At 43.7% G+C, this 27434-nt stretch overlaps 1 protein-coding gene across 14 annotated transcripts in view; it reads left to right on the top strand.

The window, feature by feature from the left end:
• The window catches only part of DENND2B (DENN domain containing 2B), a 308156-nt gene that overhangs the window by 210606 nt on the left and 70116 nt on the right, over positions 1-27434 (top strand). For 13 of the 14 annotated variants that reach the window (XM_073347509.1, XM_073347508.1, XM_073347506.1 and 10 more), the window contains 6 exons: positions 13457-13608; positions 16964-17179; positions 20576-20672; positions 21975-22019; positions 25631-25815; positions 26557-26666. In XM_073347509.1, the coding sequence (XP_073203610.1) occupies positions 13457-13608; positions 16964-17179; positions 20576-20672; positions 21975-22019; positions 25631-25815; positions 26557-26666 (805 nt within the window). The remainder of the gene's footprint in view (positions 1-13456; positions 13609-16963; positions 17180-20575; positions 20673-21974; positions 22020-25630; positions 25816-26556; positions 26667-27434) is intronic. The other variant, XM_073347517.1, reaches the window with a different exon arrangement.

Raw genomic sequence — 27434 nt, 5'->3', positions numbered from 1 at the left:
GGAATCAGAGCATATCCCCTCCAGCCCCCTGCTGTGAGCCGCTCAGGGCAGGGGGCTGAGAGCACCCCCATGACCCCAGCCCACACCCCCCAGCCCTCTGCCCTGACCCCTGCACCCCTCCTCACACACACCCAGCCCCGTGCCCTGACCCCTGCACCCCCCCCCACAACCCCAGCCCTGACTCTGGCACCCCCCACACATACCCAGCCCCCCCCCAGCCCCCTGCCCTGACTCCTGCACCCTCCTCACACACCCCCAACCCCCTGCCCTGTCTCTTGCACCCCCCACATCCCCACTGTCACCCTGAGCACCAAACGGGAGCTCCTGCACACACACAGACACACACATTCCCACCTGCACCCCTCACACCAAATGGGAGCTGCCCAGGTAAGCACTCCACACCCAAACCTCCTGCCCCAACCCTGAGCCCCCTCCCTCATTCTAGCTCCTGGCCAGACCCTGCAGCCCAACCCCCAGCCTGCTTCTTCAACTCCAGCCCTGTTCTCAGCACACTCCCACCCTCATCTCAGTGCAGAGAGAGGAAGAGAATGGCTAGAACCAGGGAGAAGGTAGGTACCTACTCAATGTGGACAGAGCCAGGACTTGAGACAAGCAGCGGGCTGAGCGGGGCCGGCAGCCAGGACCCTGGCTGGCAGGAGCCAGTGGACGGAACCCCAGACCGACAGTGGGCTGAGCCGCTCAGCCCACTGCCGGTCTGGGGTCCCAGCCACCGGCCCCGCTCAGCCCACTGCCAGTCTGGGGTTCTGGCTGCCAGCCCCTTGCCAGCCAGGGTCCCGGCCGCAGGCCCCGCTCAGCCTGCTGCTGGCCTAGGTGAACGGAACCCCAGGCCAGCAACAGGCTGAGCAGGCCAGCGGCGTAAGATCAGCATTTTAATTTAATTTTAATTGAAACTTCTTAAACATTTTGAAAACCTTGTTTACATACGACAATAGTTTAGTTATATAGTATATAGACTTATAGAGAGAGACCTTCTAAAAAACGTTAAAATATATTACTGGCACGCAAAACCTTAAATTAACGTGAATAAATGAAGACTTGGCACACCACTTCTGAAAGGTTGCCGACCCCTGGACTATATAATCATAATGGTCTTTTCAGGCCTGAAAGCCTATTAAATCTATGGAAACAATGGAGATATGCTGATTTACATCAGCGGAGAATCTGACCCTTTGATTTTAAGCAGGTCTGGCTCAAGAACAATGATGTATAAGTACAGTACCTACAAGGAAATTCCCCTTGTTTAAAAAAAAAAAAAATTAAGCAAATTGACTTTGGGACGCGGACGTGTAGTAACAGCACATGGGGAGGGAGCACTTTTCCTTGCACGATTGCACTCTGCCTTGCACAATACACAGGGAGGACACTACATAATAGACGGAACTTGGAATGCTCCAAATGCTTAGTACACACAGGGCCAGATTCACTTTGTCTAGAGTGGAGAGTGGTAAGTGATATCCTGTCCCCAAGCCCCCAGAAGTGACAAATGTGCCACAGAAGAGGGCCAGTTGTGATATCGCCACTGCCTTCCACTAAGCATTCCTTTCAGTCAGGGGCAGGTTTCAGTTTGTGGCCAGGACTCCATGGGCACTCCACTGCTAATGGGACGTATTGAACAAGTTTGTATCCTGGCTAGGTTTGGTAATATGCCCGAGTTGTTTAATGCTGCATACTTCGGGGTTGTATTAGCCCGTTCTCCCTAATCCTTGGCAGATTTTCTGACAGGATCTTTTCCCCCCCAATCTGTACTCTTCTGCCTGAATAGCTCCAGGGCTGAATCTATTCCATTAGCTAATTGTTTTCCATAAATCCATTTGTAGGAGATAAGTAAGTGCCTGATACTGCCCCTATGAGAGTTTTGCTCTTGTCTTCAGTAGGATCAGGATCAGTCCCCAAGTATTATTATGTCCATATTGCAGAAGGGGGTACTGGCACACATAAGTTTAGTGACTTGCCCAAGGCCACATTGGGGAGTCAGTGTCAGAACTTGGACTAGAACTCACTAGTAGCAGGCTCCTGGCTCAGGGTTAGAATTAGACCACTAGACTGTGTCTCTCTGGCTCACTGTTATGGTTGATATAATCAGCAATGTGGGGGGTTTCTTGTTCATAAAGTTTAGATAAATTTTCAACCACCATTTAAAATATAATGTAGAATGAACAAGCATGGAAGAGAGATACCAACAAATATCCACAGTCAGGAAGTGCCCTTGTAGAACCTACTCCAGTGAAATAGGAACTGCAGTTGAAAAGCTGTCAAGCTTCTAGATAGACAAGATATTAAAGAAGGACAGAGAATACAGAAAGGGGGAGGAGTGAAAGGATAGTCAGTGGCATTTGTTGGTATCGTGCACATATCTGTCCAAAAATCATTACATTCATTAATCAGGGTCCCAACTGTCGATTATAAGAAAACAAGATGATTTTATTTTAAAGTTGGGCTATGAAGTTCATGTCCAGATCTGGATGCTAGTCCCCTGAAAGCATGGAGGCATTTGGATCTGGGATTTGGGCAGTGCTCATTATAGTGATAGGCGCTAGCTTTAAAGTTTGGCTCTAGATTCAGATCTGATCTCTATTTCTCCCGCCCTTCACATCCAGAGTTTTACTTTGGCCTATTATGGGGACTGGAGACTGTCACAAATTCCTGATCTGGTTCCAAACCTCCCCAAAGTTCAGGGATGTCCAGAGCCAGGATTTTGGTTCAGACCCATCTCTCTTTTATTTGTCAAACATTCAGAAATTATTTGAGGCCAGACAAAATGCTCCTTTGAAGCCCTGTGAAGCTTCCAGTCAGCTGAACTATACATGATTTTTTTTTTTTTAAGATTGGCTTTAAATAAAAGGTGATAGTTAAGTTGTGTTGGAAATCTGGCCTTCTGAGAACAGATGTAAGGCAGGAAAAGGAGAGACACAGAAGAACTGAGCAGTTTAAAGTAGATGCAGCTGCTGTCAGCCATTGTGTGCGCTTTGATGTCTGCAGAATTGCTGCAGTCCACTGATGAAAATTGAAGGACTTGCAGTATTTCTAAAATAAGATGGAGTTTCTGAATGGGGTTCAAGCACCTCCTCTCCTTTTGCTCTGGGGGCTATATAGTAAAGAGTTCACAGCATAGGAAGTTGCTCCCTAGAATGCCGAGACTGCAATGGTGGCTGGGCTTTGTGAGGAATATGTACTGGGAGGGAGGTTCTGTGAGCTCCCCTGCTCATCACACCTGTTCACAAGCCACTCACAGTTGAGTCCTGTATGTTTCAATAGCCTATAGATAATTGGAAACTTTAACTAGTAAATGTTTGTAGCTGCACATGGCATTGTAAGGGTAGACAGAGACAATGCCAACTGAAATATCACACTTCTGTCTGAAATACCGTTAGGTACTGATGTTCCAACTAACACCTAAGAAGATCAGAACCAAAGTAGATTAGAAGAACAAAATATTTCCTCTAGTCTTTCTGTTTGTTGTTATGCACATTTCACTGTACTTGGGATGGAGTCCATTTTGTGGTTTGTCTAGCATAGTTGGTCAGTTTCCCCTGCTGTGGGTCTGGGTCTTTCTCACAGCAACAGGGGAAAGCAAAACATTGAAAAAATAAATGATTGTAAAACTACAAAATTGGCAGAGATACACAGGAGCAGGCATAGTTAACTTGTTTGTTTGTTTGTTAATTCACTAGATTTCAAGATGACTCAGCCCACGTAAATGTCATGCTTAATGGCCTCAACTGATCCCCATGCAGGCTAGAGAGAAAAATGTCCCCCCCTTCCCCTCCACCTTTCATAGCAATGCAAAATTGATCAGGTGCAGGGTTTTCATTACTTCCTCCAAGTCTAGTGTTTGCCAAGGTCTGGGGTGCAACCCCTGAGAAGGTGTGGATGACTAGCTGGTGGGGTTAGGGGGGTAGGCCAATCTCTCAGTTGCTTTCCAGAGTGAGCAGTTGGTTATGGGATCGAACCAAGGGAATTGTGGGCATCGATTCCACCACCCCACACCAATTCCCATAATACACAGTGACAATTTCCCATAAGGAGGTGTTCCAGAAGGCAGAGCAGAGGGCATTGGGATGCCTTACCACTGTGCAACATGCTTTTGCTGATACAGCTTGATGCTGTGTGGACTCAATGCACCATCACAAGCGGCTGAGAGGGAAGTAATTACGTAAGTACGTAAGTAGTATTGTTGGTGACAGAGTTCTTACTGGTACTACTTTCTAGTGTATAGACAAGGCCTCAGCTTAAAAAAAAAAAAAAAAAGAGAGAGTAGATTTCTAGCTATGGTTGTGAAGGAACCTTCAAAATATGAAGTGAGCCTAAATGACGCATAGACATTTGGCTGAGTTTCCAGAGAATCTGCCTCGATAGCTTTAAGGTGTGAGCTGCCGCTGCCCCATCTATTCCAACGGGTCTAATGACGATACTTTAAATGTCAAGATTGTTCCCTACTTCACATCAAAGCATGTGGGGGGGGGGGAAATCAGGTTATGAAGTTCTACCCCAGCATGCCCAAAAGGAGGTGGCACAAGTGAGGTGGGCATGGGAGATGTGTAAACTGACAGGTGCTGGCCTTTAGCAACACATGGCAGGGCTGCTGGGTGGGGAGAGGGCTCGACTGGTTTGATTTTTTTTCCCCTTGAGGAGAGCTCAGCTTTCAAACGTTTGGGAAACACTTCATTAGTCTGTTCCAGTAGGGCAACTCCCCTGTTTCCTTAACCAGTTAGCAGTTAAGCACTAGAACGCCTGTGAGCCATACCACAGGACATTTAACAAATACATATGAAGAATTAGTTGCTTTACCAAGTCCTATTTTCCGCATGTCAAAAGCTTAAGAATCGATGACTGAGATCCAGTCGGAAAATACTCCTGCTTCATTTTCCTTTCAAGCTAGGATGTGTGCAGAGCTTTTCCAGTAAACCTGGAAATGGCTCAATAGAGGGAGTGCTTGGACTCTCGATGTTTCCAGTAAAATCCTGTCATTGCGTATCACATTATCATCCATCATACTATTATATCAAGACAGAGTGCCAAATCTGAGAGAGGCTAGAATTGCCCAGCTCCCAGGAAACTGAAGCAGCCTGACTCTTTGAGATCTTACACCTTTGCCTTCAATGCCCTGCTTGTATCTCCACTGAAGCATGACACCTGTGGCTTTAGATTAGCTGTCTGCTGAGCTCTGTGTAAGCTTGAAAGCTTGTCTCTCTCACCAACAGAAGCTGGTCCAATAAAAGATATTACCTCACCCACCTTGTCAATCAAAGACAGAACAGTGATTGGTACAGGATGATGATGGCCCAGATGGTGGCTGGGTCTGAAAGGGAAAGGTATTGTCCTGTCTTCCTTTAGCAGTCTGGAGAGCATGGCAGCTTATAGAGAACGTAATTGTGGCAATGTTAATAATAAATGTTGTGAGGTAATGGCAGCCAGAGCACATTAAATGAAACAGCATTCATATGTGCATGTCAAAGCAGGGCCAAAGAGTATCCTGGCTGTCCTGTCCTATTGGTAATCAGACTGCTGATTTCTTGCTACATTGAGATATTTGGGATTCAGTTATTTTAAAATATTGTCTTGGGCTTTGCATATATTCCCCAGTATCCTTTGTAGAGTCTGTCCTCACAATTACAGTTTCTACTATAATTTGTTTTAAAAGTCTTAAGCCGCATGACCAAGTGTTCTAGGTTTATAGCAGTCAGCTCTGCAGGTCAGGAAGATGCAAAGTAAGGGGGCCTGATTTTGATCTGACATATCCTAGTCTAAATCCACATTGAAGCCACTGAAATAAATGGTTTTACACCAGGGTGTTAAACCAGCATCAGTGAGAGCAGAATATCAGGCACAGGGATGTTGTACGGTGCTAATGTTCAGTCGCCACTTATGTTTATTCAAGTGATTTTGGGCTGTGTATGAGATGGATGACTGTTCTGCTGGCAAATATTTTTATTGGTCTATCAGCCACAGTTGTTCATCTGTAACTAATACTGTTAGTATTGCAAATCTGAGCTCTTACAGTCCCCACAGAGAAAGTGGAAAGAGGAAATTCTCTGCGATACTCTTCCGGTTATCTTACTGCAAAGCTGGAAAAGATTAGAAACTGCAGTTTATGAACCACAGCTGGGAACTAACATGCCTATGGACCAGGGCTCAAAGAGCAGATCCCATCTGAGGCTTTTTTCCTTTGGAAACGAAGTACTCCATGCTACAGATGCTGATCCTTTTTCTCCTTCAAAAGCAGGTTTTAAGGATTATAAGTAGGTAAAAATCTCTAATTCGGTTCTGAATTCATGTAGCTGTGGAGCAGATATGCTGTGCCTTGAATGTACTTTGTTATATTAATTCATCCTTAAACACTAAATTCCTAGGGCCAGATTCTCAACTAGGGTAAATTGGTATAGCTTCATTGAAGTTGAGCTACACCAATCTACACGACGGGGGATCTTGTCTTGGGTACTATATGATAGGGCAGAGATTTTGTGGTTCTCATCCATGTGCTCTGAATGTTTCTTCCAGAATGCATGCAGACGTCTGGTTTTTCCCCAGAAAATTGTGGTATTGGTCTGTGTTGGGGTAGTATGACGGGTAAAATGCATGAGCTGAGTGTACCTGGAATGCTGCTTTAGTGTGATTTCTGGCTAACTCTCTGCTGAGCTGTTCTTTTGGCTTTTAGTGGGGTAGGTGCTCTGAGATCTGAAGCCTGTGTAGAATCTGCAGTCTTCCCCACTCGCTCTCACCTACATGTTAAACAAAGCATCCCCGCTGAATCTCCATCCGTGGTTCTCCAGCTGCAGTAGAGGTAGAATTCCCTAACCACCCTCCCCAACTACCTGCTTGGAAAACTGTACTTTGTCTCTCTCTTCTGCAAATGGGGCTGGGCACCTGAAGCCCCTGAGCCTGATGGAATATTGCTGCAGCCTAATGGCAGTCCTGAGCAGGAAGTGGAAAAGGACTGGTTTGGGGATATATGGATGGGGGGGAATATGTGATTATAATTGCGGGAAGGAAGCTGGATGATGCCCCACATGCCTGACTTCACAGAGGCACTGTAAAATCCAGAGGATGCCAAGGGTGGGTGCAGCCCAAAAGCAAGCACAAGAAGTTGGGTGTTGATGATATCTGGGGTCCCGTAGAAACCTGTCCCCCAAAGAAAGGAGGTGTGTGTTGGTACCACAGTATCAGTACATACAAAAGAATTCACTGATGTACCCATATATTTCCTTTTAGCACCTTCCCTGCCCTGTTTCCCCTGCCTCTGCCCCTTTCCTTCCCCACTCCTACTCTTGTTTCCCCTAAGCTTCTGTACACGGCTGCTGCTTTCCCTCCAATTTCCCCTACCAGCTGTAATTTGCCAATTCACAGTGATGTAACAATTATGAATGATCAGTTTGGTTTTTGTCCTGACGCACTGTGAACATGCCATGCACACTCTGTTGTACAGTAAATGCCCCTGGCATTTACCAAGATTTAGTTGCTTGGTATATGTTACATTTGAGTCTTTTCAGTGCAAAGAAATGCAAAGGGAAGCGATGAAAACATATTCAGCGCTCCATGACTCACTCATTTCCTTAGCATAAATTCTTTCTCCCAAAGTGGGAAAGAGACTGATACACTCCACTGCCCTGTGTAAATTGCAGAGGCATCTGCATGCAGTTTTTCTTTCCACCATCCCATTTTTCCCTCTTTTCTCACTGTGAGGCTGGCTTGCTCAGTTTGACTCGGCTTCCCGTTTGCCACGTCTGAGGGGCTGAGTAGCAGAACATTCTGTGCTGCTTCACGACTCTGTGGGGCTGCCTTGCAGAGCATCACAGAATGAAGAATTACAGCCACCAGCGGAAACTCATCGGCGCTTAAGCTCCAAGGCACTGCATTCCTCACAGCTTTTCCAAAGAGACTGATTATTTTACCATGACTTTTTACCGTGGACCAATCATTGTGTTGCCAATGAGACCATTCTGCAGATAAATGTACTGTAGATTTACCATGTGTTAACTCAGCAGTCCTGTACGTAAAGCTCAAGGAAATGGGAAACAAAAGAGGGCTTGTAAAGGGAGCTGATCTGCAAGCACGGACTGTGGTTAGAAATAGTTTTTGCCAACAGTTTAACAGTTAATGTGACAGTATACAGTCACAGGGCCTGATCCAGCTTCTGTTAGAGTCAATGGTAGTCTTCCCATTGCCTCCAGTGGAAGTTGGATCGGCCACATATGGACAAGGGAAACTTTCTCTCTTTGGCTTCCACTAGGGGCCTCCTTAAAGGGCAGTCTTCCTCTCCTTCATGACAAATAGCAAAAGGAGCAAATCAAAAGGACTCCACCCAGTAACAGTCCAGAATGCCTGTGTGCTTCCCTCATGCACAAAGTCCAGTTGTATGTAAAAATTCTACACTTGGGCTGTAGCTACAGACTGAATATTCTCCTTGGTTCGCTGAAGCAGCAGGAGTGTGGTGTGGGATGGGGCTAAGGTCCAATAGGCACTAGAGTTTGGGGAAATGCAGAGATCACATTTATGAGCCCGTGGAACCAGCTCAACGCATCGAGAATGGTCACCTCCATTGTGGCATTAGGTCACCCAGTAAGAAGCCCCTTACCTCAATTTCCCTTTTCCAGGCACTTCCATCATATGTGAGAAGGTGGCTCCACTTGGGATGCCCACCTGCAGCAGGCAATGGCACAACTGGTGGTCTGCCTCAGTTTCCCCTTCTGGAATCCCAGTAACTCTACACAAGCTTTCCACATATCACTAGTCCTTTGTAGAATTCATTTATTACAAGAGCCCACAACCATAGTCCAGAATTTCCCCAACACAGCCCAAACAGTACGTTCACTTTTCCATGTCCCAGCAGTCCGTCAACACACCCCTGTTCATTCACTCTGGAGCACCTGGCTCTGGCCACTGTCGGAAGACAGGATCCTGGGCTATATGGACCTTTGGTCTGACCCAGTATAGCTGTGCTTATGTTCTTATGTATAGCTCCAGCATCTCTCACCATGCTCCAGCTTGTCTCGGGAGGAATGGCTCTGGCTTCTCTCACCACACCTCACCCCAGCTTCTCCAGCTGAGGTGCTTCCCCACCCTGTTTCCTTCTCAGGGCAGGTTCTAGCTTGCACCTGGGGATATCAGCGGGCTCACCCTGCCATCATTCCTCAGCCCTCTCTGGCTTTCTGGCTTCAGCACTCCAGCTCAAAGAGCCAGCACACGTCTCTCTCTGCTGCTCTCAGCCTTCAGCCCTCTCTGGCTCGGGGAATTTTACAGGTTACCCCCTGACTGCTTTTCTCTTTCTCCAGCCTGATCAGGCTCCACTGCTCAACCAGGGAACTCTCATTGCTCCCTCCTGCAGGGGGTCACCTCCTGAAGCTCTCAGTCCAGCTTGGCTCTTCCTTTGGATTCTGGATTCTCCACTCTCCCTCTGTGGGCTCTGAACTCACCCTCGCTTTTGGGCTGTCTCTCATATTTAACTCCGAGGGACAGCCCCACTCTCTTCATTACACCAAAATAGGGCTCACCTGGACTGGAAGAGGAGAGTTGGGCCCAATTTCATTTAAGGGGCCAGCCACCCTATTACAAAGGGATTCTTCTTAGCTTGGCAGCAGCACTCCTATCCCACAGCCATAGCTGCACACCAGGACTAGTAACTCTACTGCCATTGGCTGCCAGCACCCAGTTCCCCTCGGTGACCTTAGAGAGGGGAGCCACAGAATACACAGTCACCGTTAGTGCTGCTTTAGGCAAGCATTAACTGTCCACCGACCTCTCTTTCAGCTTGCCTACAATCTGGGTAGTGAGTGGGAGTGGTTTTCCTCCAGCCCTTCCTTACCTATTCCTGACCCCACTCATTTCTTCTGCATGGTACAGGGGAAGAAAGGGGGGGCAAAGGTGGCTATGCAGAGTGGGAAGGGACCCACTTCTGTGTATAAATGGGCCCACTGGGGCTCTTTTTGCAAATTGGCTTCCTTCTGCGCCATTCAGCAAGGAGAGCGTATGGACTAAAAATGATAATTATCCAAGGCTTGAAAAGTGAATTAGACCTGAGAGGATCAAATTCCTCCCAGAACTTCCTGGGATTACACCAAGGAGGAATTTGGCCTGAGCTCCTCTTTCTGTAAAGGGCTCACATCAGAGGATCTTGCTCTGGTCTGTGTCACTTTGGTAACACTGTGCCCTCTTTTTCCTCTTAAAATACTCTTGACACCTATCTCTAGCTTTCATATTTCAGGTAAACATTGCACTGTCCTTCACTCCTTGGATTTAATTGGGTTTGAACCATTCCATGTTACTTAAGTTAATGAAAAAAGAAAATGAATGTTTGTCTACTGACTGGACTCATTTCTGCTCCGAGCTTTGGATACTATACAAGCCAATGCAATAACGTTCATTTTGACAGGAAAGCGTATGTTTAACCACTGTCTAATGTATTTGGGTATTTTGAAGTCTGTTAATCCATTCTGAAATGCTTCCTTGACCCCTACTTGACTCATTGGCTTACAAGGAATTTTAATGTAGTAGCTACAGTCCAATTCACTGTGAGTAAGTAAAAAAGGCATTATGCGAGGTTGACTCATTATGATAAACATAATAACAATATCTAGAGCTGCATGATTTTAAAAATCTCAGCTTTACAGATAATGGCATTTGGGTGCAAAAGTTATTATTTTTCTTCCTGCAAAAGACACCACATCAGTTTGACTGGAGATTCCCAGGTTCTCCTGTAACATTTGTAACATTAGATTTATATTGTACAGCATGTCTCACCCCAAAGCCTTTAACTCCATCAACTGTCTTTCATTTGAATCTAAAGATGTTGACTTTATATAATCTGTGGCTTCACTAATACAATACGTACAATTAGATTCCATGCTTATGAGATAATAATCTGCAGCTGCCAATTGAAACATTCTCTAGCAGCAGCAGCTATCCAGTCTTTTTAATTAAAACAATACTAAAATATTCAGTCTCATGTATGTGTGTGTATATATATATATATATGATTAACATCACTGCCTAAAGTTTAAATACTGTACTTCAGTATCTTACATTATTGACGTAAAAGCATATTTTTTCTCCATGCCCTTGGTGCACATGTATGTGCAAAAAGAAAAGGAGTACTTGTGGCACCTTAGAGACTAACCAATTTATTTGAGCATAAGCTTTCGTGATCTACAGCTCACTTCATCGGATGCATACTGTGGAAAGTGTAGAAGATCTTTTTATATACACACGAAGCATGAAAAAATACCTCCTCCCACCCCATGTGTGTGTGTGTGGGGTGGGGGGGGCTGAGAAAACCTGGATTTGTGCTGGAAATGGCCCAACTTGATTATCATACACATTGTAAGGAGAGTGATCACTTTATATAAGCCAGCAGGAGAGTGGGGTGGGAGGAGGTATTTTTTCATGCTTTGTGTGTATATAAAAAGATCTTCTACACTTTCCACAGTATGCATCCGATGAAGTGAGCTGTAGCTCACGAAAGCTTATGCTCAAATAAATTGGTTAGTCTCTAAGGTGCCACAAACCCAGGGTTGTGAGTTCAATCCTTGAGGGGGCCATTTAGGGATCCATCCTCTTTTAATTGGCCCGGGGGGTCTCACTAAGAGCTGCAACGTCAATGTTGAGTCTTGCCAGTTCTCTGGCAATTATGGCAGTTCTTTCTGGGCATTCACTGTGCTGAGAGTCCATAAGGGTGTGGACATTCCATGTGGCAAATATTGGGGATTGGTCCTGCTTTGAGCAGGGGGTTGGACTAGATGACGACCTGAGGTCCCTTCCATCCCTGATATTCTATGGTTCTATGAATTGGAGTCAGGTGGCGTGGGTTGTAATCCTGGTTGTGCTGTAGACTTGCTGTCACTTAATTTCTATGTGCTTCGTTTCCCAATTGTAAAACAGGGATAATGACACTTACTTTTTGTAAAATGCTTGTAAATCTCTAGATTAAAAGTCTTTTATCGGCACATATTATTATATTAATTATTAATATATTCTTATAACTTTATATCATTATACTGTAAATTGTCAATTAGTACAATGTATAATATAATACAAACTGAATTTCTTTTGCACCCTTACATGTAGTAAGTTGCATTACAGTATATAGAGTGTAAAGATTGGGCTTGATTTTGAAGTCTCAGTGAGGTCTATCAATCAAACCCAGTTTGAAGAAAATCAGTTGAAAGGTTCAAGATTATGAATATCTAAAATTGAGTTTTGAGAGTTTGAGAGTGAAGACTTGAATTTTGAGAATCTCGAAGTTTGGTGATCACCATTTTGGGTTGATCCCCTGATAACCATGAGACTGGAATGATCCTGAGCAGGGATAACCCAAAGTTCTAAGCTACCTCACTGATAAACTGACCTAAATAAATTACTGAAAAAAGTTTCAAGATGCCCATTTTCAGAAGTACATGATAACTAAAATGACTTTATCCAGGACCCTCAAGGAGACGTGTACTCATCCTGAGTGTACCGAGAAGGTGCAGCTCAGCAGCTCCTTAAAGAGTAATGGTTACCTTTTATTATCAGACCATAAATCTAGAGCACAAAATTTGTATCTGGATGTCAGAACTAAAGGTTCACAAATGTTGGCCCATCTTTAGCTCTAAGGGTTAGAATAATGCTTTCCCCATAGGTCATGTTTAATGAATTAATTATTTGGACCTCTTTACGTGTTACTGGCCAGATGTGTCCTCATGACCTATGTAGAATATTGATTTAGACAAAATTAAAAGAGAAAGAAGTATTTAACTGAGGAGTAGAAAGTATTTTTAGAGACAACTTTGAGAAGGCAATAGGAGTGGTGCAAAAAACCAGTGAACTGCATACAGTATGCATCCGATGAAGTGAGCTGTAGCTCACAAAAGCTTATGCTCAGATAAATTGGTTAGTCTCTAAGGTGCCACAAGTACTCCTTTTCTTTTTGCGAATACAGACTAACACGGCTGTTACTCTGAAACCATACATTTCTTTTGGCATTGTTGAGTTTAGATGCTATTCCCTCTTCACCACCTCTGGCAAGAGACCACAGAGGTAAGGCAGTAAGTAATAATGGTTGTAATACCTGTAGTTTAATGGTGGTGTGTTGAGAACTGTTCAGTGCTATTCATTTCACTCTGTGAGAAGCTGCTATGGATGCATAAACCCACCAATATGTTTTAAAATAGGTATCTGCCTTGGGTTTTAGACATCAGTAAAATATTCCCAGCTGTGGATGCTCAGAAGCAAGTCTTGTGAAATCTTTGCATTTTATTAAAAAAACAAAACAAAAACAAAAAAAAAAAAACAACTGCCGACATCATAGCCAAGATCTACTCCAAATACTTCCAGCTGCAGTCGAAGGGATGACTCATGCTGAAAGCTGAGGAGCTTTGCTATGACTCTTTCACTTAGTTCACATGATTTTTTTTTTTTTTTACATTCCTGTCTGTTTTTCCTTTCTTTAAAAAAAAAAAATGAGAAGGAGATTCACCCAAGGAAAATCCATACGAGGATGTGGAGCTAAAAGGCCGTCACGCAGGCCGAAAATCCCAGCAGCTCTCTGAGAATTCCCTAGATTCTTTGCACAGGATGTGGACGCCACACGACAGGAAGTACACATCACCTCCCCAGGTAATTCAGTACTTCTTAGAGTATAAGCCTTCATTTCTTACTGTGATTTAAGTTATTCTTAACCTTTTGCAAGAGAATCAACCAGGGCATAGCAGGAACAATAATTGTATCCAAGTGAGAAAAGGCATAAAGAAAAACAGTTTAGACAAACACTTCAAATAGTTACTGTAAAAACTTAAATGGCCATAATCTAGATACTCTTCAGCATCAATTTACTGTAAAGGTTTATTGTTACTTGGAACAATTCTGATATTATTGAATATATTAATTGCTAATATTTAGAAATGCCGATTCTGATCCAGCAGCTGTTGTAGTCAATGAGAGTGTTTCCACTTATTGTAATGGGACCTGTATCAGGCCCTAAACCCTTTTGATTACTGAGCCTTTCCCTACATCCATTCAAAATTCTCCACTGGGCTTTTAGAAAGATCAGAACAAAGACGTGTTTTCATCTTGTGCAAGTGTTGTTATGTGGGGCTCACTGAGCAGCAAGGTAACTTATGTTGTATTGTAAAATAGTTTTTATTGCCAAATTTAAAAAAACAAACAAACACAGTATTAAATGCATAATGAAGAAGGAGAAAGACAAAGTATCGCACCTTTTCCCCCAAAAGAACAAAACAAAACAAAAAAGGAGAAGCCTGAATGCCTACATTCTGGTCCTGACTTGGCTAGTGTGAATAATTTACAGCACAGTGCAAAGACCTGGAAGTCAGAGAGGTCTGCATTTTGTGGAGAATATCCCAGAGTAGTCCAGTTTTGTGTGCAAATTGTGAAATGGTGTTGTTTTTTGTTCAATATAGGAGAATTTTCACTCAAAAATGGTCCTAGTCTCAAGCACAAATGTAGATTTAAAATATTTGCATATATAATGTTAAAATAATATGCATGTATTACTTTGACATTCAAAATTTCATTTTGGTCAAGATGTATTTTTGCATTGAATCAAGCAGACATTCACATCAGTTTCATGAAAAGGTCACACAAAGCCACATTTCCATCTTGTGACATGGCCTCAAACCAAACTGGGACTATTTCATCACTAAATTAAATATTTTGGATCTTTTTGGCACCATGGTCCATAAAATTTTCGTAGTGTCAGCGTTTACAGTTCACATGATGGTTCAATTATAAAACAGGAACACTGGCAAAAAAGGAGGACTAAATAAGGCCAGCAAAGTGTCACTGAAAAGGCAATGACAGATGCAGAATGAGTAAGAAGACAGAGAAGAAAAAAATTGTAGCCCCAACAGAGATGAAAGAGTTACCACAGCTGATTATGATGATTTACTTGTATTATGGTAGCACCTCGAGGCCCCAAATGAGATATGCCCCACAGCGGGCCCGCGCTGTGGTTGGCAGTGTAACAGATACATAGTAAGACACAGTCCTTGCCCCCAGGAGTTTGCAGTCTAAATAGACAAAAAGTGGGAGAAAGGAAGGATTATTCTCCCCATTTTACAGGTGGGGAGGTGAGGTACAGATTGATTAAGTGACTTGCCCAAGGTCACACAGGAAGTCTTTAGTAGCAAAACCAGTAAATGAACCCAGATCCCCAGAGTCCTAGCCCTGTGTCATAGGCACAAGACTGTCCATCCACTGATAACTTCTTTCTGACAAGGGACTAGACTAGAAATTTTATTTAAATTCTGTCATAGCTATGTTGTCATTTTGCCTAGATATAAAGCAAGTAGGTAGCTACTATAGCTCATCCATGAACCTGTAGGATTTTTCAGTGATTCGAAGTATAAAAGTCACCGTCTCCTGAGGAACAGCCACTTTAGTTACTGTTCATCACCCAGTTTTTCCAGTGCTAGCAGCATAGCTGGTATTTCCTTAAAATCATGCATCATGATGAACAATATGGAAGAGATCAGGAGGTCAGCAAGCTTTGGACAATCACCTCCCAGCTGAATTCCTTTCACATCAGCTGTACACTGCTGATGATTTTTCTGGCTTGAGGACTTGTGGTAAGCAGAGACCTCAGAAACACTGGTCTGCGGTCTTTCTGAACCCCACTGTGGTTTTGATCTTCTTTCTAATATTTGAAGGATTCAGATTTAAAAAAGGAAGTGTTTTATTGACGGCATTGTGTCTGTGACACAAATCTCATGTATACCTGTCCCATGTATACCAAAAAAACATGCTTAAGTGTATAGAATATGCAGCTCCTGGAGCTCTTTAAAGAATAATGGTTGCTGCAGGAATATGAGACCCCAAAAGTGCTGGTTTGGGCTGTAATTGGTTAATCTATTTGTTTTAAGCAAGTAGACTTCTTACTGTAGCATGTTAGTAGCTAGTTGGTTTAATAGTAAGATTAATAAATATCACATAATAGCATCTTTCATCTGAGCATCTGATTATACTCTAGAAACCTTGATTAGGCCTCTTAAATTATCTGAGGTAGGTACAGTAATTATCCTGATGCAGGTAGGTAAACTGAGGCACAGAGAGATTCAGAAAGAGGCTTGCACACATTTAAACAGTGGCTGGGCTGGAAAAAGAACCCAGGAATCTTGGCTCCTAGTCCACTGCGTTAACCCCTGGGCAGCAGTACAATATATTGCTGCCACACAATACAAAATACTGTTAGGAAACCTAGAATTGTTCATGCCCATAGATTGTTTGGTGCTTAATCAATGTAGTGAGACTCAGCTTTCCCACAGTGATCAACTAAGCAGATTCATGTTCTGAAGAGATTTTCAGAAGATTCTTCATGAACGTGAGACAGAAGAAAAACTAAGCTTCAAGTTCTTGAAATGATTGAGATAGTATTTACTGTATAGGGAAAGGCAACGTTATAGAAATACAGAAGGCCTGATTTCCCCACACCAGTGACATCAGTGGAGTTAGTCCTGATTTACATTAGTGTAAGGGAAGGGAGAATCAGACCCACTGTGTCAGTGCTCTGATCTCAGCCATACTTTTATATTGGGGTACAATATTAACATGCACACTTTATTAAATTGTCTGACCTGCACCCCACAACGTTTATGGACGTTTAGAGCCCTGATTCAAAATCCATAGGAGTCAATGTAAGACTTTCTGTTGACTCTTTGGATCAGGTCCTAGATGCAGATACAGATCTGATCATTTCGATTTGGACCCTTCTGTGCATAAAACCTTTGTACATGTTGCAGAGAGGTTGCTTGCCTGGCAAGAAAATCTTTGTATTGCCATAACATGTTCACTAAGAGCCTTTTCCAGCTCTCTTTGAAGTCAGTTGAGTCTTTTCATTGACTTTGGAGGGAGATAGAACAGACCCCCACACAGCTGGCCTTTGCCACCATGGCTTCATGTCTGTGATAGGAGCTTCTCCAACAAATGGGATGTCAAGTTGTTCATGTTTTTGCAGCTACCTTCAAAGCCCAGCAGCCAGTCCCTGCGCATTGGCAACTGGTCCGAGAGGAAGAGCCATCGCTTACCACGACTACCCAAGCGACACAGCCATGATGACATGCTGCTTCTGGCTCAGCTTGGTATCCCCTCGTCCCCTTCCAGTCTGAATGAGGACAGTCTGAGCACCACAAGTGAGCTGCTGACCACACGCAGGGCCAGGAGGATCCCTAAGGTAATGGCCACAAGACTATTGTCCAAATTATGCATCAGTCACAAGGGTCCAGCCTTGGTTTCACTTTCACTAAGGCAAGTGTGAGTTGTCACAAGTACAGATCCTCAGTCCTGCTCTGACCATGCAAAACAGCCCTTTGATTGGCTTAACTGGCCCCTTAAGGATTCTCTCTGCACTGGGGAATGCTCTGATGATGTGGATCTGCAGTAGTGGCTGCTATTCCACCCCACCTCCTGCCCTGGGCCTAAGGGACGTGCCTGAGGAAAAGGAGATATGATCAAGGGATCCCTTCCCCACTGTGATCTCAGCTGCTGGAATGGCCTCTTGGGAACTAGGGGACTGCCAGCTTAAGTTAGCACAGCCTGCAGGCTGCTCTGATGTGTGTTGGGTATCTGGGCAGGTGCAGATTGGCCCCAGGATCTGGGAGCAACAAAGATGGCTTAAAGCTTCCCTTGTCCCAGTAGCTGGTTTCATGCTGTTCACAGCTCAGCCAGTCTGGAGGATCTTGCCCAGTATGTCTGTACAGCATTTATCCATCAATTAAGTCTGTTTTCCCTACAGAAAGAAATGTTGTGTCCAGATTTGAAACAGCCAGCAGAAGAGCTAGGAACTGTGGGGAGCAGAGGGAGATCTCACTGTTTACACACATTGGCTGCATGCAGTGGAGCTGGGATGAGAGATCCTCCCCTGGAGGTGGGGTGGCTCTGCACTGCTCCCAGCTGAGCGTGGGCCTTCATTATGGCCCAGAATATTAAACACCCTTTTGCCAGCCTCACCTAGCTCGATATTTTATTCAGCTTTTCCACTGTTTAAAACAATCACATGATTTTCTGAAAGCTCTATAAGGCCGAGCATTGTACGATACCTAGCTCGAGGAGTCTGAACTTGTAACTGTTGATCTATCACTGTTTATAATGTTCAGTACGCATCTTAAGATTTTTGCTTCTTTTTTTTTCTTTTCTTTTTTTTTTCTTTAAAAGTTTTGTTTATTACAACTGTTCCCAAGGCAATCTCCACTGACCTAACATGGGCCCTATGCTTGACTCACAGCCTGTGCAGACCAGATCAACTTACAGATACAAAATAAAAATTAATTAAATTTAACGCTTTCGGCCAAATAAAAAGTTTCAATGTAAAGTGGGAAATGAAATAATTGCCTGGTACAATAGCATCAAGGAGGAGAGAATTGCCAACATGTTTATTTTTAGCCTGTGAACAATGCTAGTTTTTATTGTACATTTCGCTCTTTCCTGTTCTATAGAGCAGTGTTTTCAAAATGATGTAGCTATAAATATTGTGTGGACAGAAAAGGAACATTTTTATATTTCTGAAATTCTGCCTAAGCAGGAAGCAAACGAAAATGAAGGCAACTAATAATATGCCCTTAAATAATTCTATCAGGACCAGATTCTGATTTCCTTACTCACACTGAGTATAATACCTTATGTCAGGAGTAAGATGTTACTCAATGGGACTTCAGTGGGTCTACCCCTGGAGTAAGTTGCTACTCAATGTAAGTAAAAGTGGCAAAATTTGGCCCTTAATTTTGTACCTCTTTCCTCCATTTGTTTCTTTGATTTAAAGGGATAGCATCATCTTGAAAATTACCATTGTTGCCAACTCTCACAACTTTATTGTAAGTCTCACAATATTTGATATTTTCTTAAAGCCTTAGCTCCTGGAATCATGTGATTATGGGAGAACCTCAACTTTCATTAAAAGAAAAAATTAGTTTCTAGCCCTTGTGGAGAAAAGCTTGAAAATGTGATTCCCAAAGACACAGAAACTAAAAGGCAAAAATAAATAAATAAATAAATAAAATAAAACAACTATCTTTTTAAAATGTCATGATTTTTAAGTCAGTCTCATGGTTTTAAGGGGCCTGACATAGGATTTTTGAAGTGGTGGGTTTGGCGATACTAGAGACTACTTGTGGAGTAAAGTACTACTCAACATGAGTAAAAGCAGCAGAATTTGTCCCTTTAATTTTGTACCTCTCTTTCCTCCTTTTTGTTTCTCCAGTGAAAGGGACTCTGTTAACTCGAAAATCATATTTCCACCTGAAAATTGTGTATCTCTTATTATAACAAGTATTACCCAAGGTGATCTGAACTGACTAAAATTGATCAGTGAGAAATTATTTGTTCCTCTGCTTGCTTTGTGCATTTGACAGCGCTTTGTGTGGAGTCAGTTTCAGTGTGATCTTGATGGTCAATTGCACCGGTTCCCAGAGCAACCTCATTTGGCCTTAATGTAACTGTTGTCACCAGCATGGTGACATCACTCTGATATGCTGCTCTATGGGGAGTTCACGTCCATGCTCTTCCCCAGGCGTTGAAAAAAGGTGTTTACTACAAACAGCAAAACTGGTATGGGGGGCTCGCTGTCAGCCTGGGGTTCAGTCCGCTGCTGGCCGCAGGTCCCGGATACCAGTTGGGGGGGCTCTGCTGCTGGCCTGGGGTCCCAGCCGCCAGCCTGGGGCTCTGCTCCTGGCCTCAGCCCGGGGCTCTGGAGCCGCCCCCAGCTGTGGCCCTCTGGCCCCAGCCTGGGGTAGTGAGGGGTGCAGACAGGGCCAAGAGGGGGCGCAGCTCAGCATGGATCGCATGGATTCTTATTACTGGCACGTGAAACCTTAAATTAGAATAAATAAATGAAGGCTGAAGACTCGGCACATACTTCTGAAAGGTTGCCGACCCCTGGGTTAGATCCTCAGCTGGTGTAATTAGGCATTAAAGTCAATGGAACTACGCTGATTTACACTAGCTAAGGATCTGGCCCTGTACCGCAAAATATTTTACAGAATTGGAGTCAAATTATGTAGTCCTTAGTGGAGCAAACTATGTCCCTGATTCAGGAAGAGGCTTAAGCATGTGTCAGTGGGACAAAGCAGGTGTTTAAAGTTAGGCATATTCTTAAGGACCTCCGTGAATTGGGACCTAAGAATTTAGCTCAACTGAGGATCACAGAATCTGGCCGGAAGCAGTGCAGATACAGAGATAAACAGTAGCACACAGACCAAGAGAGAGAGATTACAAGGCATAGGGTCACATTTTCAAAAGCACCTAAGTAATTTATGAGCTTAAATCCCATTTTTATACAGTACTTTTAGCACTGTTGACAGTTTTACCCCTAGATAAAGGGGTTTTCAACTGAGACTGGAAATAGGATGGAGAATCACTGAGGAGGAGAGAGACAGGAAGGCAGTTCCAGACGGCAGAAGCTGCAGAGGACAAAGCTGTCATGCCAGTAGGGGTCAGATTATGTGGAGGGTCAGAAGGAAATAAATGAAGATACATAAAAGATTTCTAAAGAGAAAAATGTTTACACTCGCTGTTTGTTTGTCATCCAGGTGATAGTGTATTCTAATGTTTCACCTTCCTGGTTTCTTTTTTGCAGCTTGTACAAAGGATCAATTCTATCTATAGTGCAAAAAGAGGGAAAAAAAGATTGAAGAAGCTTTCAATGTCCAATATTGAGACAGCATCACTGCGAGGTATAACACAAATCTCTTGGTCTAATGAGACAATACGGTACTTTATCCATGTGAATGTTATAGGAGTTCGCAAAAAGAAAAGGAGGACTTGTGGCACCTTAGAGACTAACCAATTTATTTGAGCATGAGCTTTCGTGAGCTACAGCTCACTTCATCGTAGCTCATGAAAGCTCATGCTCAAATAAATTGGTTAGTCTCTAAGGTGCCACAAGTACTCCTTTTCTTTTTGCGAATACAGACTAACACGGCTGTTACTCTGAAACCTGTTATAGGAATTGTTATCCAGCCTTCTGCAGATATTCCCCTCTTTGATCCACAGTGTATATTTTTCTGTGATCTCCTACACTTGCTCTGTTTGTCATGTCCCATTGACATCAGTGGAAGTTCTGCGTCTTGGAAAGGGAAATATTGGATGGCTTAAAACTAACTCAGGCTCAGATCCCACACCAAGGTCTGTCCCACCAACACCAACCCCTGGCTAAACTCCTCGCTCTAGCCCCTTAGTCCTTAATTAACTTCTACGGGATTTTGCTTTTGTAGATGTTGTACAAAATTCACAGTCTTCTCCCTGCAATTCATTTGTGCTTTTTCCTGGCGCAAAATTGTGGACTTAATTCACTGTGTGCTCAAGATTACACCTGCAAAAACACTGGCCCAGTTAGCAAATCAGGCCCTAAATGTTTATATTTGCTAAGAGAAGTAGTTCAGAAAGTTTTCCATTCCGAGAATCTGTGTGAGAGTATGTGTGTACATGCAGATGTGTAAATGTGCATGTGTGTAGTTTGAGCATTGTGGAACTTTCATGTGAACACTGTTCAAAACTCCCTCTCAGATCAGGTCACATTTCACATGTTCTTCATGTACTATGCTCCATGTCCAGCCAGCTTGAGGTCTTGCACTAATGAAGCCCACAAGAGCCTCCCTAGAGTTCTTTGATGCCATGCAACCTCCTTTCAAAAAGCTGAGAACAAGTGGAAGCGCTCAAATCATTTTTCAGAATGATGCATCCACCCATGTAGTTTTACACAGGTGGGGATTCAGTGAAACAGGCTTTGCTGTAAAGGGATCTAAACCTTTGTGCTTTCAGCTAGGCTGTACCCTGAATCTCAAACATAAGAATAATTCTATTCCAATTAACAGTCTCCACAAATTGATCCTTTGAACCACTGATTTTGTGCAGTTTGAAACTCCAGCACAGAGTGTGTTGATCGCAGAGCTAAGCATTGCACCTTAGCCAAAAAATAAACATCTAAAAAAGTTGTTGTTTTGCCTTTAACATACATCTCTTTGTCTCTTTTGCAGATGAGAACAGTGAGAGTGAAAGTGACTCAGATGACAGGTTTAAAGGTGAGGGGTTAGTCCGTGTTAGCTTCCAGTCAGTCACACTTGCAGTCCCCATCAAAATAAATGCTCCTTTTATTGCATGATGTTCCTCTTCATGGGAGGACGTGAAATTTGATTTCCTCTTTGAAACCTGCTACCCCCACTACCTCCTGACTCCATTCACAAAGTTTGGAAATGCAGGATCATGAACATGGTATAAATATTGGAAATCAGGTGCATGGTGAACTGTGAGGGTCTAACTGATTTTAGGGGAAGGAGAAGCCATGAAACATGAGGAACCTGCTTTGGTAATGCCTGGTATGCTGGCATTTTCCTTTAAAGATGCACTTGCCTATGAGTGTGCACATGTATATGTCTGCAGACTCCAGATAGTAAAAACTAGTGTAAGCTGTGCATCAGGGAGACTAGCGTAGCATCTACATAAGAACGGCCATACTGGGTCAGACTAAAGATCCATCAAGCCCAGTATGCTGTCCTCTGACAGTGGCCAATGGCAGGTGCCCCAAAGGGAATGAACAGAACAGGTAATCATCAAGTGATCCATGCCCTGTCACCCAATCCCAGCTTCTGGCAAACAGAGGCTAAGGACACCATTCCTGCCCATCCTGGCCAATAGCCATTGATGGACCTATCTTCCATGAATCTATCTAGCTCCCTTTTGAACCCCGTTATAGTATTGGCCTTCACAACACCCTCTGGCAAGGAGTTCCAGAGGTTGACAGTGCGTTACATGCAGTACACTTGGCTCAAGCCTGAGGAATTACTCCTTCATTTTCGGGAGCACTGAAATTCAGACCAAACTATAAAAAGGAAGGAAAGCAGCAGGGTTCTTCCTCTGCACCAGAAATTGTTTCTATTGATTTTCTTTTTATTGATTTAAAATACCACACAATATTAATCACAGGGAAAAAGAAAACAGTAGTGCAGAACTGTGGCTCTGAGCTGGGGAGTGGAATGCACAGTTATGTGCATGTCTCTGTAATGGGCTGGAGCTGTTTTAGGTGCTATCAGTGTCCCGCTCTCTTCGGGAGAACTGAGCAGGCTGGTAGGGTTCTCTGAGAAAAGAGCATTCAATTCCAGGTGCTGGTGATGTGAGCATGCACTGTGTGGTTCCCTGTCATCCTGTTTAATTTTAGCCCGAAGTTTGGATACACTGTAACCTGCTTGCATGCCTAGAAGCCTCTGTGTAAAATGGAGACAGCATGTTAAACCTTACCGGTCACACTGCCCGTACAGAGCATGGGATACATTTCATAATGTGCCTGTATTATATCTTTCTAATTGAAGAAAAAGTGTCTTTGGATAGTAAATGGCTTGTGGAAACTATCCCCACTCTCTGAGTTATGTCAGGCTGAGTCCTGGCCCAGTTCCCATGGCCGAAAGAGGTGCATTAGTCCCATGGAAATGGGCTGTACATGGGAGTGAATGGCATGGGGAGAGAATCGCTTCTGTTCTCTGGGCAGCTGTCAGTGAGCTACCGCTGCCCTCAACAGCCTGATGCAAATCCTAGTCCTGACTCTCTCTACAGCGGAAACGGCACCACTTACTTGCACCCCAAGCTGTGGCTGGAGGAGAGAAAGGAGTGTCGGGGCTGGGCTCCTTCATTACTTGAGGGAGCATTTGGGTCTCACGGGGAAGTTGGGAGCTTCTCCCCTCGTTGTGGGGGATCATCAGTCTGATGGGTCATCTTAATAACTCATCAATATGGAGGCAGTTCTGCCTGTTGCGAAGACTGGGTTATGGGGTCACGGAGGCAGATGGAAGAGAATGGACATAGCCATGTCTTTTTGCACGCGTAGGGCCAGATTAGGTTGCCCATGTGCAAGGATCCTGGGGTGGAGAGGTGAGCGCGAGGATGCAGAGAGCCCTTTCCCACTTAATGTTTGTGCACAGGAGGCTGTAGTATGGCTGCTTGCATCGCCCAAGCAATTTGGGGGCTGTTGCTAACATGTTCGGATCAGAGCTGGGTGTGACCATGACTTCATCCCTGCCCTGCACATTAGCTAGTGTCAGAAGGGAGTCCCGTGGGGAACTCAAGCTCCGTTTCTAAATGCCTTGGGTACCCAGGAGCTTGTGCCACACAGCACTCATGGGGAAGGCACTGTGCCTTATATATTAGAGAGCCACGGTGTGTTTCTTCAGCATCGCTAGGTGCCCTACACACCGTTCCCTACAGGCCAGCAGACGCATAATTTGGTTCACGTTAAATTCCTTGGTGATAATCAGCAGCAGTGGGATAGAAACTACAGAAAATGTTGCAGGTACTCTGATGGGGGTTGTAGCATCAAGCTGTGGTCATTAAAGATTGACAGGCTGTGCTACTGGTCTTTCCTGATCTAGCCCAGGTCTGAGTCTGATCTGTTACCCTCACCAAGCCCCTTGCAGACATATACACAAGAACACAATTTAGCCCTTCACTCACTTACTTCCCTGGTCCTTCTCACATGAACAGAGAGCAACAATACCCGAAGTCCAAAGGTGCAAACAATTAGATGTTTATTGGGGTGAACTTCCAGCAAGCATGATTCCAGTTTCCTTCCTTAGTATCCCCCTTCCCAGCTCTAACACCACAGAGCCTTACATCTGTGTCCCTGTTCCCATTCCTGCCCTTAGCCAAACATGATTCCAATTTCCCCACCCCCATTCCCTGTTCCCATCCCCCCACCCACCTACTTCCTGATTGACTGCAGACTATATAGTAAAACTTGACTTCTGCTTTGCTATACCTTAACCAATCATTTTCCTGAAATTTAACTAACCAATCCTAACATATTGTAACATGATTATGTAACCAATTATATCCCACCACCTTAATTAGTTTACACCCAGCAAAATTAATTGTACAGCAGACAGGAACAATCACAGAACCAGACAGAGATTATACAAACAATAGCAAAGTGGGAACTACAATGACAAAACAATACAGAAGTGAGGATTTCACACCCCAGCTATTGATAAGTGAGTTCTTGCCAGACAGGATGCTATCAAACTAAGTTTCCTTTTACATTTTCTAGGCACTTCCCTTTCTCTGGAGGTGATAGGCACTATCAGGACAGGATTGTATTCCTAACAGCCCAATAGCACCTTATTTCAATGTGACTAGTTTGGAATGTGAGAATGTGACCGGTCACTTCCCAGCTTATGGCTGCCTCTGTTGCGGAGCCAAAGGCCTTAGCCTAAGAACAGGGCCTCAGATTGTTACAGTAAGAGAAGGACCTTACACTGGCAGACAGTGATATTGATTCTTTCTTTTATACCTCTATAACTAGCCAAGTGATAAGAATACACCTAAATTCTTAAGTATAGGCCTTTACAGACAGGCTTGAATATCTATATCCTAACAGCCCTATATGTATAGAACAAACCGAACTTTGGCAGTGTTAAAGTTCTATGAGTTGCAAATGATTCTACTAGCTTTGTGTTACATCATTTCAGTTCTTGCAGAAGGCTTTGATTTATGGGTGGAATTAATAGGAGAGAGCACAGCATGAACGTCTACTTTTAAAGGGGAACATGTTTGGACTAAGATCTTGACAAACATCAAGTCCTTTCTGAATGTCTGCGGCTTACACGTCAGTTCCAGGTAACAATCTTTCTTTCTTTGTAAATGCTAGCTCATACCCAGCGTCTCGTCCACATCCAGTCAATGCTGAAGAGGGCTCCTAGTTACCGCACCCTGGAATTGGAGCTGATTGAATGGCAGGAGCGAGAGCTGTTTGAGTATTTTGTGGTAGTGTCTCTGAAAAAGAAACCTTCTAAAAATACTTATCTCCCCGAAGTGACATATCAATTTCCCAAGGTAAAGCAACAATCTACCTTGTTTGTGGTTACCTATTTTCAATGCATTTAAGACGTTCTGGCCAAGATCAAGAAAAGGAGCACGTAATAGGAATCTGCTTTTAAGCTGGGTCAAGAGACCTGATCTCTGAATTTATCCAGAGCTTTCTGTTCTAAAATGCATCTTATGTTGAGAGCAGGGAGAAAGAGGCTCGGCTATTTCAGAAATGTTTTTCACATTCTATAGCATATCCTTTCCCAGCACTGAAGAGTTTGGCCTAATTGGGAGCACTTAGTTGCTGAGTTTTAATTTAGTTTCCAAATATTTCATAGACATTTTAACCAGGTCTGGCTGCACAGTATTAGGGTCTGATCCAAAGTCTATTGAAGTCAGTGGAAAGACTCTTAATGACCTCAGTGGGTTTTGGATCATACCCTGACAGCTGATGCTGACTTTGAGGTAGGTTTGCATTTTGAAGTGCTGAGATGCACTGGTTTCACAAGAATATCAGGTGACTCTGGGACAAAGTTGTTTCAGATGAATTTTTTAAAATGTTAGCCATGAGGATTAATTTTATTGTGGTAGCTCTTAGATTCCCCATCATGGATGATGGCCCCGTTCTGTTAGACACTGTACAAGAACAGAACAGGATGGTCCTTGCCCCAATGGGTTAATTAGGAAACCTATTGCTGAGACTGTTCATTACAAATGACTGACTTGCTCAAGCTGGAATCAAGTGAAATCTGATTTCATCCACCACAGCTTGAAAGGCCCACCAAGCAAGTGCGAGAAGCAGAGGAGCGTCTCAAAGCCATCCCACAATTCTGCTTTCCTGATGCCAAGGACTGGATCCCAGTATCAGAATACAACAGGTAAACCCTGAAGTGAGCTGTAGCTCACGAAAGCTCATGCTCAAATAAATTGGTTAGTCTCTAAGGTGCCACAAGTACTCCTTTCCTCCTGTATGTGTCTCCTGCTCAGTGTGGTTGGCGTGTACCTGTCAGAGTGACAGAAATGCCCTTGCCCACATAAGGAAGTAGCAGTTTTGAGTCTTGCCCATTTCACACTCAGGAAGCGGTATTTAATTTTTATTTTTTTTAAAGTTCCATAATATTTTTCCTTTTCCTTGTTTTGCCTGATTTACAAACCTGTGTTGTTGGGGGGAAGCAGTTGGAGGGTTTGTCACAATGCCAAGTCCAAATGCAGAAACAGATCTGTGAAAAAGCTGAAAGACAGAGGCTGATTCTCCTCTGTCTGGCACCATGTGTAGTCATTTACCCCTGGAAAAAGTGAGTGCCAGATGGATGTAAAACTCTGTGGGCCAGATCCTTTGCTGGCTTGAGTTGACATAGCACCATATGTTTCAGTGGAGCTACACCAATATACATCTGCTGAGGCTCTGGTCCTACCATGCTGGTTTGCACAGAGTTAAATGGCTACATGAGAGGCAAGTCAATGGAGAACCAAACCCACCTGCTCCTTTTCTCGCGACAGAAACCTCCAAAACTGTGTCAGTCTTATTTTCCTGCTTCCCCGGTTTGCAGAAGGATGGACAGAGATGAATCATCCAAAATATTGTATGGATTTTTAATGTGTGTGGAATGACATGTATGTCAGTGAAATCGGAGATTCTGTACAGT

Source organism: Lepidochelys kempii, chromosome 6 (assembly GCF_965140265.1).
Source record: "Lepidochelys kempii isolate rLepKem1 chromosome 6, rLepKem1.hap2, whole genome shotgun sequence".
Lineage (NCBI taxonomy): Eukaryota > Metazoa > Chordata > Testudines > Cheloniidae > Lepidochelys > Lepidochelys kempii.
Note: the sequence above shows the minus strand (reverse complement) of the source record. Positions and strands in the feature narration are given on the sequence as shown.